This window comes from Littorina saxatilis, linkage group LG15 (genome assembly GCF_037325665.1).
Source record: "Littorina saxatilis isolate snail1 linkage group LG15, US_GU_Lsax_2.0, whole genome shotgun sequence".
Lineage (NCBI taxonomy): Eukaryota > Metazoa > Mollusca > Gastropoda > Littorinimorpha > Littorinidae > Littorina > Littorina saxatilis.
In genome coordinates, this window is record NC_090259.1 from 41953709 (window position 1) to 41967115 (window position 13407).

General features: G+C 40.5%; 1 protein-coding gene across 5 annotated transcripts in view; it reads left to right on the forward strand.

The window, feature by feature from the left end:
* LOC138949358 (plancitoxin-1-like) overlaps nt 1-9460 on the forward strand; it is a 42238-nt gene extending 32778 nt beyond the window's left edge. For 4 of the 5 annotated variants that reach the window (XM_070321162.1, XM_070321164.1, XM_070321160.1 and 1 more), the window contains exon 9: nt 2315-9460. In XM_070321162.1, coding sequence (XP_070177263.1) covers nt 2315-2428 — 114 coding nt within the window. In that variant the 3' untranslated portion in view covers nt 2429-9460. The remainder of the gene's footprint in view (nt 1-2314) is intronic. The other variant, XR_011450249.1, reaches the window with a different exon arrangement.
* The last annotated feature ends 3947 nt before the right edge of the window (nt 9461-13407 follow it).

The following is a 13407-nucleotide window of genomic DNA, read 5'->3' on the forward strand; positions in this document are numbered from 1 at the left end:
CGTGGGAGTTTCAGCCCATGAACGAACAAACAAACAAACAAACAAACAGACTGCCTCCCTTTTAAGACCGTGTTTTCTCAGTTTTTCTGTTCATAAATGTATCCCCATTCTAAGAGTGCCTCCTATTTTCTTTCTTCTTCTTCTGCGTTCGTGGGCTGAAACTCCCACGTACACTTGTGTTTTTTGCACGAGTGGAATTTTACGTGTATGACCGTTTTTTACCCCGCCATTTAGGCAGCCATACGCCGTTTTCGGAGGAAGCATGCTGGGTATTTTCGTGTTTCTATAACCCACCGAACTCTGACATGGATTACAGGATCTTTTTCGTTGCGCACTTGGTCTTGTGCTTGCGTGTACACACGGGGGGTGTTCGGACACCGAGGAGAGTCTGCACACAAAGTTGACTCTGAGAAATAAATCTCTCGCCAAACGTGGGGACGAACTCACACTGACAGCGGCCAACTGGATACAAATCCACCGCGCTACCGACTGAGCTACATCCCCGCCCTATGCAGATGTACTGTCATGCTTCCATCAACATTGAAAACTGGAGATTGTTGGTTGCCATTTCTTTGGGAAGAGTTCTATTTAAGGGGCCAATGTTTTTCAGATGTAATCTTGAGAAAAGTTTTTAATTGTGAGGCATCTGTTTCACTAGCATCCGTGAATACAAGTAACCAATTCTCTTTCTTTCTTTCTGTCTGTCTGTACTCTCTGTCTGTCTGTCTGTCTGTCTGTACTCTCTGTCTGTCTGTACTCTCTGTCTGTCTGTCTGTCTGTCTGTGTGTCTGTACTGTCTGTACTGTCTGTACTGTCTGTCTGTCTGTCTGTCTGTCTGTACTGTGTTTGTCTGTGTGTGTGTCTGTCTGTGTGTGTGTCTGTCTGTCTGTCTGTACTCTCTGTCTATCTGTACTCTCTGTCTGTCTGTCTGTCTGTCTGTACTCTCTGTCTGTCTGTACTCTCTGTCTGTCTGTCTGTCTGTCTGTACTCTCTGTCTGTCTGTCTGTCTGTACTGTCTGTCTGTCTCTTTATTTGTTTACCACCTTGTTTATGTTTTCTCACTTCTCAAAGCAAGCACACTCAAACACACTTGTGAGAGCATATATGCTTTGAAGCTGTATTACACCTTTTTCTACTCACCTGCTTTCAAAGAAATGTGCTTTTTTACATTTAGTCAAGTTTTGACTAAATGTTTTAACATAGAGGGGGAATCGAGACGAGGGTCGTGGTGTATGTGTGTGTGTGTGTGTGTGTGTGTGTGTGTGTGTGTGTGTGTGTGTGTGTGTGTCTGTGTGTGTGTCTGTGTGTGTGTCTGTGCGTGTGTGTGTGTAGAGCGATTCAGACTAAACTACTGGACTGATCTTTATGAAATTTGACATGAGAGTTCCTGGGAATGATATCCCCGGACGTTTTTTTCTTTTTTTCGATAAATACCTTTGATGACGTCATATCCGGCTTTTTGTAAAAGTTGAGGCGGCACTGTCACACCCTCATTTTTCAATCAAATTGATTGAAATTTTGGCAAAGCAATCTTTGACGAAGGCCGGACTTTGGTATTGCATTTCAGCTTGGTGGCTTAAAAACTAATGAATGAGTTTGGTCATTAAAAATCGGAAACTTGTAATTTAGATTTATTTTTTTATTAAACGATCCCAAAACAATTTCATCTTATTCTTCGTCATTTTCTGATTCCAAAAACATATACATATGTTATATTTGGAGTACAAACAAGCTCTGAAAATTAAAAATATGAAAATTATGATTAAAATTAATTTTCCGAAATCGATTTAAAAACAATTTCATCTTATTCCTTGTCGGTCCCTGATTCCAAAAACATATAGATATGATCTGTTTGGATTAAAAACAAACTCAGTGAGCTAAAAAGAATGGACATACAGAAAAGCGTGTTATCATGTTCAGCGCGACCACTACCGCACTATTCTGCATGGCTTGTCGATTTCACTGCATTTGCCACGAGCGGTGGACTGACGAAACTACGAGTATGTGGTCTTGGTGAAAAAAGCAGTGCGTTCAGTTTCATTCTGTGAGTTGGACAGCTTGACTAAATGTTGTTATTTCGCCTTACGCGACTTATTTTATAATAACAAATCAAGAAAGGTAAGTTGTTGGAACGTTTGTTATTGACAAAACAATACGTTACAGTCACAAATATATCGACCCAACTTTTTTACATATAAAAAAATTATTTTTTTTTTTACTTTTGTTTCATTTTAATTTTTTTTTTTTTTTTACTGCATATCAATTTTTGGATTTGCTTTTTTTATAGTTTGGTGTCTGTCTCTGTATGTTTCAGAGTACGCAGTTCAAGAGGGGAGGTGGAACTATGTGCTTTCAGAACCAAGATGTCTGGAAATCTTACATGAACATGATCACATTTTTTCATTCTTGTCCGGAAGAGAAACACTAAGCTCCAACATTCCATCCAGAATACTGAGCATTGGTGCGTTTACATTCTCCACAAGTGATAAAGAAATCAAAACGAACATATAAATGACAGCAACATTTGTGCCATTTGAAGCTGCATGTTTTGAAATGTCTCCCTTCCTCTGGATACCGTCTTAGATTTACAGTGCAACCCCCCTTTTAAGACCTCCAAAAATCAGAGAAAACAAGGTCTTAAAAAGGAGGGGGTCTTAAAATGGGGGTACTTCTCTTCTTCTTCTTCTGCGTTCGTGGGCTGAAACTCCCATGTACACTCATGTTTTTTAGGCAGCCATACGCCGTTTTTCGGAGGAAAAAATGGGGGTACCTTTTCAAAGGCTTTGAACAGAAAGTCTGAGAAAAGATGGTCTTTAAAGGGAGGGAGTCTGAAATTGTGGGTCTTAAAAGGGGGGTTCCACTGTATTCGTGGTTTCCGCAGGCAGTACAGACACCCTTCAGCTACTATGGACCACTTACTGCAGCTCAACGGAAATAGGCGAATTCCAGATATAACTCTGTCTGGTTTTTATGGGTTGTGATAGAGTTGCTTTTTCTTGGAAACATTGAATCAAGCTAAACGTGACATTGTAGACCAATCACTTGCGAGCTAGATTCTTCCACATGTGGTCGTTCAAATTGTGCACTGAGGAACAGTATCACATTGGCACTGCCGATTTTAGCTCCGATGTGCGTATTGTATAATGAAAAGAGTGTTATTTTGAGCCAACAGTGCAAAAAGGACAAATCGGTCCTTAAAATCCTCATTGGATGTCAGTCGTTCGCATGATTTCGCTGGCACAGATCGTTATTCTGTGCATACAAGCCGTTCACTAGTGATTGGCCTACAGTGTCATGTGTAGCTCGCCTCAATGTTTCCATGGAAAAACAAGGGAAAGCAACTCTTCCAACACACATTAGAGTCCGTCTATTCCGCTTCTCTTAGTTATGGTACAGGATTTTTATTTTGCAGAAGTCATTTTTATGAAACCATGAACTGTACAGGAATTGTGGGTGCTATTTAAGAGTTTGATTGTGTGTGTATGTGTGAGAATAGAGCTTAAGTTTTTCAAAAACGTCACACCCATCCTACATTTTCATTTTGTTTGAAGACCTGTGATGGGGTTATACAGCCCAAGCTTGAGTATGGGAATTTTCTGCAGAAGTCATTTTATGATTGTTGCAAGCAACCATTCTTACAGTAGTTCTGGGTGCTAATAAATTGAATAAAAAAACATACAAAGAATGACAATAGACGATGTTCAAAAATAACTATGAGGTAGTTACTTCTGGAGTTTGTCTGTTAGGCCTAAACACCGTCGCGATGTAACCTTGAACGGTTGAAAACGACGTTAAACACCAAATAAAGGAAAGGCCTAAACAGAGAAAACGGTATTGAGGGGAGGCAATCATCCTGCGAATTCAAAAGACAATATGTATACTGCGGTTGTTTCCCTTGTCAGTGTATTGATTTTGTTTGTTTATTGCAAAGTATGTACCTGATACTTATTGTGGAAGTCAAGGGATTAATTAAGTTGAAACCCAAAGCTTGAGCCACAAATATGTTCTGACTAGAAAGTTAATTCTAGTAAGTTTTTAGTAAATTTGATATGGAAAATTAACATTAGGCAGTCAATAGAAAACGCCTAATAATGAATGTGTTCTAATAAGAAAATTAATCCTTGGCAAGTCAGCAGAAAACACTCAATACTAACTGTGTTCTGATTAGAAAGGTAACACTAAGTAGTCAGTAGAAAACACCTGTATTTTGATTAGAAAGGTAAGCAAAAAACATCCAATAATAAATGTGTTCTGACTAAAAAGGAAACACTAAACAGTCGCCAAAAAACACTCAATAATAGATATGTTTTGATAAGAAAGGTAAACCTAAGCAGTCGCAGAAAACACCCAATGATAACTGTGTTCTGGTTGAAAATCCAAACACAAATAGACTGCTAACGTTCCAAAATTCAGAATAAAAAAACCAAGAAAGGTACTATGTTATTGGAACGTTATATTTATAACAAAACGTAACGTTCACTGATCTTCGACTCAGCGGTCTTCAAGTGGATAGCGAGACACACACTTATAGTACAAAAAATAAACTTGTGAAAATAAACAAATTGTCCAGAAGCTCGCTCGGAAGACACATAAAATAACCTCGTTTGTGTAATGTCTATTTTACAGTGCTATGGTTAACCAACAATGCTTAAAATGACTCATTTTCAGTTTTGTCCTCAGCTTACAAGCGCCCAAACCATAGTTAAACATGATCTCCTGTTAATTAGACATGAACACCTGACAATTAAACATGATCACTTGATTATTACAATTACAATTACGAAAATTAATCATGTTCAGTTCTGACTCAACTCCCGACGGATTGTTAGAGCCAAAACAGAAAATTAAACATCTTGCAAAGAAAATGGTCATTAAAATTTTCATGTGAAAATTATAATGTTCATGAGAAAATTACAAATAACACTGAAAATTACCATTTTCTTTGTATGATGTTTAATTTACAGTGATATTTGCCATTTTCTCATGAAAATTATCATTTTCATGTGAAAGTTTGAATTATGAGGTTTTTGCGCAAGAAAGCCGTAATAAATTTGCTCATTTGCCAAGTCTCATATGGCTAGCCGTTAGAGTTGACAGTTATAATCCAATGCGGCCACAGCCAGAGAGCAACTTGAAACTTAGCCTCCTGGCACCCATAATCCACTTTTAAGCACTGTAAATAAAAATCAAACCACAATTGGACAACAGTAATTGAGAACGAATTGAAACCTGCAGACTCCTGTCACCCATAAGCCTCCTGCGGATTGATCATTCCACTCTCATTATTGTATCGCAGATCGTGAGGTAGGTTTCGCATTGGTCTTATTTACCCTTGTCTAAAGATAGAGCGCTTACTCCCCTTTGGGGGACCAATAATAAGCACTCTTCACAGAGAAAGCGAATTGAAACCAGGCTCCTGTAATCTGTAAGCCTCCTGCCGATTGGTCATTCAATCCTTTTTATTGTCTGGAGGGTCGTGCGGTAGGTTTCACATATCTCTCATTTACTGTTGTCTAAAGATAGAGCGTTTATTCCCCTTTGTCATCGGGAATCCACTCTGCGTGTTATTATGGCCTCAAAATTCTTCACGAACTGTCGCTTGAACCTAATGACTGCCATTTACTGAGCTGATAGCTGCTGAAGCAGTGACACCGCTTCCCTGCTCTCTCAAAATAAAGAAAAATATATGTATTATGGCTCAAAATTCTTCACGAACGTTGCTTAAACATAATGACTGCCATTAACTAAGCTGATAGCTGCAGTGACACCTCTCCCCCCCTTTCTCAAAATAAAGAAAATAAGACAGGGATTGTGTTTCACATAATTGAAATATCCAAAGGTACCATACATTCTGGCAACAAACGGCCAGGGAGCATTTATTTTATTTACACCCCCGGTATAGGGGTGTGTATAGGATTCGGTCGATGTGTTTGTTTGTGTGTTTGTGTTCGCATATAGATCTCAAGAATGAACGGACCGATCGTCACCAAACTTGGTGAACAGGTTCTATACATTCCTGAGACGGTCCTTACAAAAATTGGGACCAGTCAAACACACGGTTAGGGAGTTATTGGTGGATTAAGATTCTACAAGGACTTATAGAGGGACATATTAATGGTCAAAGGGAAATAACCTTCTCAGTTGGTGGCAGTGAGAATGGTAAGGACGGGGGTGTTTTTCCTACCTCGGAGGAATTTCTTGTTTATTTTATTTTTATCTCATACCAAAATCTGAAAGGTTGCCGATTACAAATCAGACAGTTTGAGATTGCACATTACAGTAAAATAAGCCATCATCAGAAAAATGACAGAGGTTTTTTGACATGAATGTTTATCAGTTGACAAAACAAAACGTTACAATTACTGGTACTTCGACCCAGTGGTCTTGTAACCTTCAATAACATTCCAATAACCTACAATTCTAAGGGGCGGGGATGTAGCTCAGTCGGTAGCGCGCTGGATTTGTATCCAGTTGGCCGCTGTCAGCGTGAGTTCGTCCCCACGTTCGGCGAGAGATTTATTTCTCAGAGTCAACTTTGTGTGCAGACTCTCCTCGGTGTCCGAACACCCCCGTGTGTACACGCAAGCACAAGACCAAGTGCGCAACGAAAAAGATCCTGTAATCCATGTCAGAGTTCGGTGGGTTATAGAAACACGAAAATACCCAGCATGCTTCCTCCGAAAACGGCGTATGGCTGCCTAAATGGCGGGGTAAAAAACGGTCATACACGTAAAATTCCACTCGTGCAAAAAACACGAGTGTACGTGGGAGTTTCAGCCCACGAACGCAGAAAAAGAAGAAGAAGAAGAAGACCTACAATTCTTGGTTTTTTTATTCTGAATGTTAGCCGTCTATCTAGTTTTTGATGTCTGTTTATCACTTGTTCATTCATTGTCAATATCACTCCTCAAACATTTGTTTTATTGTCAGGGTTACAGGTCAGTGCCATTGGAATCAAATTCAGGCAAGCTTTCTTACACTTCTCAAATACAAACATGTCTTCTGGCTAAACGCTTATTCCGTATTATTTCAGTACACATTAGTTCTTGGGCACCAGGAGCTTGTTTGTGATTTGGAACATTGATTGAAAGTAAGAGAAAAAAGAAGGAAAATAATAACTAAAAGAAAGTAGGATAACAAATTATGCAACATGTGAAAAGACTCCTTGATACTTCCATGTCCTAGGCCTCCAACCTTTCCGCCAGTTTTTGGATTTCCAAGAAATGTACAAATGAGAAACCTATAAATGTGCTCTCCTTTGCATGACATTGAACCATTTTGAATGTCTATAAGTTTCACAACGTCTCCAGCCTGACTCACCACCCCCACCACCCAAAACCTCACCCCCACCCCCCCACCCCCGTAAATGTCAGGATTTATGTGTTCATTCAATTTCTTCATTGAAAGCCCTGTCGATGCCTTGAGCCTAATATTAGTGACATGCCTTTTCTGATGGATTTTAAGAAGAAGAAGAACAGTTGTGATTAGAATGAATTTGAATTTTGGATTTTATGAATCTCCTTTCATCAAGTGTTGCCGGCTATATACGCTCACATTAAGTCTCGTTTGTGTCCTCCAGTGATCACTGAGAAAGAGTGTGCCTTAAACCTTGCTGGTGTTGTACTTTTTCTGCTGGATTCTATGAAGACAGAAAATTTGTGTGTGTGAATTTCTGGATTTTGTGGGAATCTGAACTGAATTGGGGGCTTTTTGTCCGTCAGGTCAAAATGCCTAGTTTGGACATGGTTTTTAAATATGATATAAAGTGTGAATCTCATGCATTCAGTGGTATTTATACGTGCATAAATAGTCTCACTTCTTGTCTTTATTTCTTTTATGGAATAAAAAGAGTTTTGATTGGACCGTATATATCCTCTGGCAACATTTAATGTTGAATTGTTTTACATTTTTCTAGTGAACGAACAGTTATTTTGTATAATAATTTTGGATTGTTTCGTATTAATAACACAACTCATGCTCTTTATTACTTCTTACGATGCTGGATGTCCCAACATTTACACACACACACGAACAGACATACACACACAAACAAATGTTTCTTGCTATGGAAATTGTGTGTTACACAAGCTATTTTAAATGTAATAAATGTATAACATTTCAAAAATCTAGCACCAAATTGCTTTTTGGAACCGACTATTTTTCCATCTTGTTACCATTTTCAGGGGCTAAAGACGTGTGAGGTTACAAGAGTATAACTTCATGAAAATTTGAGAAAATGTCAATGTCATTTGTGTGTGTGGCCTATTACGATCGTTACAGGATCATTTTCATCGAGTTGGTACCAGATTTGAAAACACATAACTTCCGTTCCATCGAACGCTTACGTGAGAAACTTGGCAGCTATACTTGTTGAAGGGATAAATGAACAGAGGGCTGGGTTTTACCCACAAGTTGCTGTTTGTGACATAAATAGTTGCAGCATCACGATCATGACACTTGTGACACCATGACTGTGGTAAATATAACACTGCCCTAAGTTCGCTTTAATTCTTCTAACATTATTGGTTAGTTACATTTCCTCCAGCACAATTATTCGGAATTATTTTAAAATATTGTTGTTCTACCCTCCAGGTTCGCTTGACGCATAAGTGTGTGTGATATGGTTTACCGACGCCCTGCGTAAAACCGGGCTAAGTATTGGACGCACGTATCCCATGTTAAAAAAACAAACAAAAAAAAAACGTTGGTATTTATTTATATGCACATTTTTAGCTTAGCATTGGGTCAGCCGATTTGAGCAATACACGAAATGCAGAACAATTGCTTCAGTTTTGTCGTAGTTGACTACTATTTGAGGTAACACAATTTACCCCCGAAGTTTGTGTCATTTTTACCTTGTTTTTGTTTGTGCATATCTAGTGTCACACATCTTCAACATCGACAACATTTCTTATGTAGGTTGCCTAGTATACCCAGCATTCCATTATTCAGTTTAATTTTGGAGATGAAAAAGAGCAAGAAATGGAGGGACCAACATCGTAGAAAGCACTGTATGTGCAAGCTAAGTGATAATTTGTATGTGTACTTTCAAGCTGCTCTCCAGCCCAACCCTCTCCTCGCCCCTCTCCCCGCCCCCCTCCACCCCCTAAAAAAAAAAAAAAAAAAAGCAACAATTCCAAGAAGAAAATAGCAACAACACAAACAACAACAACAAAACAAAACCATCCTTTCGTTTGTTTGACACAGTAAAAAAAAAAAATTCATCATGGGATAGGTCATCACTAAATGAAAATGTTTTAACATTAACATCAAACAGACTTTGCCAGAATTGGGTGGTGAAAATTTTGCACTGGGCCAGTACCCTCAAATTCCAGTTTGTGTGTGTGTGTGGTATATGTGTGTCCATGGGAACTGAGCAAGTAGGTAATTCATGTACATGTTTGCATATATATTTTCAACTTAAAGTGCCATGTCGAATAAATCATTTTCTTTAAGTAAAGCCTTGAAGGTGTTGCATTTGTTATTCATTCTCTCTCTCTCTCTCTCTCTCTCTCTCTCTCTCTCTCTCTCTCTCTCTCTCTCTCTCTCTCTCTCTCTCTCTCTCTCTCTCTCTGTGTCTCTCTCTCTCTCTCTGAAACGTTTGAGCGTATTTGTGTGACTTGTTGGTTAGCCTCCCAAGGATGGATGACAACAGCAAACCAACAGGGTCGAGTTCATTCATTCAATGATGCATGATGTGTTTTAAAAACCGTGTCTCACTGCCCACAAGTGTATCTAAGGCAGCTCTGTCGTCATCGTCAACAATATCTTAGAAATGAAAGGAGGAAAATGGATCGGTTGACGACGGGCGGGGTGGTAAGACGTCGGCCTCTTAATCGGAAGGTCGAGGGTTCGAATCCCGGCCGCGGCCGCCTGGTGGGTTAAGTGTGGAGATTTTTCCGATCTCCCAGGTCAACTTATGTGGAGACCTGCTAGTGGCTCATCCCCCTTCGTGTGTACACGCAAGCACAAGACCATGTCAGAGTTCGGTGGGTTATAGAAACACGAAAATACCCAGCATGCTTCCTCCGAAAGCAGGGTATGGCTGCCTAAATGGCGGGGTAAAAACGGTCATACACGAAAAATTCCCCTCGTGCAAAAACATAAGTGTACGTGGGAGTTTCAGCCCATGAACGCAGAAGAAGAAGGATCGGTTGACGGAAAATCTATAAAAACAATAAAAAATTAAAAGATATACAAAAAAATGTATGAATAAAAAAAAAATCGGACACCGTGACAAAACAGACAGAAGGCTTTGCGTTTGTGCCTTCATAATCTATAGGCTTAAATCCTACTTTCTTCTTCTTTCTCTGCCACCAAATACTTCAAAGATGTAGTCTCTTATTGACACGAAATGATAGACGAAACAAAGAGTCAATGACAATGAGTGGCAACATGCTCGTTGTGCAAGCCACACAAAGACTCTCCCAGCACAAGCCACACAAAGACTCTTCCAGCACAAGCCACACAAAGACTCTTCCAGCACAAGCCACACAAAGACTCTTCCAGCACAAGCCACACAAAGACTCTTCCAGCACAAGCCACACAAAGACTCTTCCAGCACAAGCCACACAAAAACTCTTCCAGCACAAGCCACACAAAGACTCTTCCAGCACAAGCCACACAAAGACATCTCTCGGCCAAGACTTACTTAGTCTAGTGAGTGGGCTGTGCTATTATGTTTGTTCAAAATCGGAAAAAGGCAACTTTGTTTTATTGAAAAGTACCTCGACTCAGCTCATATGCCACCCCCCGCGGGTTAGGGGGAGTCCCATATTGGTTGGGACTAGAAAGAATTTACCCGATGCTACCCAGCATGTCGTAAGAGGCGACTAACGGTTCTGTTTCTTCTCTTCTTTTGTCTTATTTCTGCCTTACCAGTCCTTTCACCTATATTTCCTTCCAAGAAAACTCTCCCTACTATTCCCTGCAGTTTTCCAATTCTTTTCTTGTTGTCTTATTTCTACCTGACTGGATCCATCACCTTTATTTCACTTACCAAAAGTCTTCTTTTCCACATCCTTATTTCTCTGCACCCCGCATGTCGTATGAGGCGACTAACGGATTCTGTTTCTCCTTTTACCCTTGTTAAGTGGTTCTTGTATAGAATATAGTCAATGTTTGTAAAGGTTTTAGTCAAGCGGTATGTGGGAAATGTTTAGTCCTTTGTACTGGAAACTTGCATTCCGCTCCCAGTAAGGTCATATATTGTACTACGTTGCAAGCCCCTGGAGCAATTTTTTGATTAGTGCTTTTGTGAACAAGAAACACTTAACAAGTGGCTCTATCCCATCTCCCCCCCCCCCCCCCCCCCTTTTCCCCTATCCCATCTCCCCCTTTCCCTCGTCGCGATATAACCTTCGTGGTTGAAAACGACGTTAAACACCAAATAAAGAAAAGAAAGAAAGCTCATATGCTTATGACCAGTTAAGCAAAACTGTCCATTTTTAATCGATTTATTACTCCGTTTTCTGATGCAATCATGATCCGATCCGAGTTTTTATTCAGGGATAATAAACTTATATGCGCACGCAAATTCAAACGCAGACGACAAGTTTTGAATGTACCTCTTCATCTCGCAGCAGTGCCCCGTGAGTAATTTCTATTATCCTACATACGTGAAAAAGGCATCCTCAACATGGTAACATTCAAGAACATCTTTTCCCAAAACCCAACCTACAATGAATTGTTTTTCGTCTCTTGGCTTTTGGTCAGGACGCAGACTATAGTTTTGAATGCGCACCTTACAGATGAAGTGTTAATTTCATACCTACTTCACACTCTGATTTCAGCGTTTCGTGAAGACTATATAAAGTAATGCACAGTAATTCCTTGCACACAAACAAGGGTAACCATCCACGAAGAGCCGGTGTCACGAACCAGTGAAAACTCTGCCTGAACAATCCCTCTCAATGCGGTCAATGAACAACCTAACCAGGGGCGGATTAGGGGGGGGGGGGTTACAGGGGTTCCGGACCCCCCCCCCCCCCCGACTGTCACTGATAAAAAAGAAGATTTAATTCTAACTTTAAAAGAAATAATGAGTGGCTGCTGACACCAGTTGATCATGTTTAAAATCAAGGATAAGCCATAAATTGTTCATAACTCTTCAGCTTCATGGGGGGCTTGCCCCCCAGACCTCACAACGAGGCCTTGCCCCTGTACCCCACAAGGGGTCTACCCCTGGATCCCAGCTAGGTTGTAACCCCCCCCCCCCTCTGGCTTAACTGCTCCGCCCCTCCTAACCCTTACCTTAATCCTAACCCTAACCCATGGTTCGTTCGGTCATAGGGTCGCATTTTTTAAGTCCAAGATTGGCGCATGCGCATTGACAGCATTGAGAGGGGTTGTTCAGCAGAGTTTTCAGTTCGTGACACCTGCATGTGGAAAGCTTTATAGACACATGCATAAATCAGCCAATCTGAGTTCACCAAGATCTGAGCTTGAAAAATAAACGAACCAAGTTCAGTTTGTTTTTTCGATATAAAACCAATTGGATAGGTACGTTTTCGTCATGGATGAAAACTCTACATTGACTGCATGACTGCCTTCAAGTTTCAGTGCCTGAGTTATTGTAAGGTGTGTAACCTCAGAGGTATCGGGCTATAATGGTAGGCTATTTTTCACCAGTCCTCGCAATCTATATATATATATATACGACTTGTGTCTGTGTGTCTGTGTGTGTGTGTGTGTTCGCGATGCACGGCCCAAATTCTCGATGGATCTGCTTCAAATTTGGTGGGCATATTCAGGTAGACCCCGGACACAACCTGGTCGTTGAGAATTTTCAACACGTGCTCTCAGCGCGCAGCGCTGAACCGATTTTGGTTTTTCTGTTCATCTTCCCAGATCCATTCCCACTAACTCTTCCTTATCTTCTCCAGTGTTTTGCGTTTATCTCCCTTCCTTCGTGTGGCGTCAATCCATATTCCCGTTACTATTTTTAGAAGGTCACTGTCCACAACGCTCAATCCATATTCCCGTAACTATTTTTAGGAGGTCACTGTCCACAACGCTTTCATCTCGGCGAAGCCGGGTATTACTCTTCCTTATCTCCTGCAGTGTTTTGCGCGTTTATCTCCCTTCCTTCGTGCGCCGGCGAAGCCGGGTATTCGGCTCTTCATCTAGTACAGGGTGACACAAAAAAAACAGATCCCACCAAAAGTTTAATATTTTCTGAAATAATCAGCCGATTCTTTTATTTTTTCAGGTGAGCCAAGCTGAAATGATGTTCTAACAGCCCACCAAGTTTGAGCTTCAAGATGTCATGGACAACGGAGCATAAGACATTTATAGTCGAGGCCTATTTTCGCCGGCGAACAGATTTGCTCGGGCTGCGCACAACAGACTCTCTGACTGAATCAATATTCCTCGGTGTCCTTGCTGATTTAGGTCGACCAGAGTGGG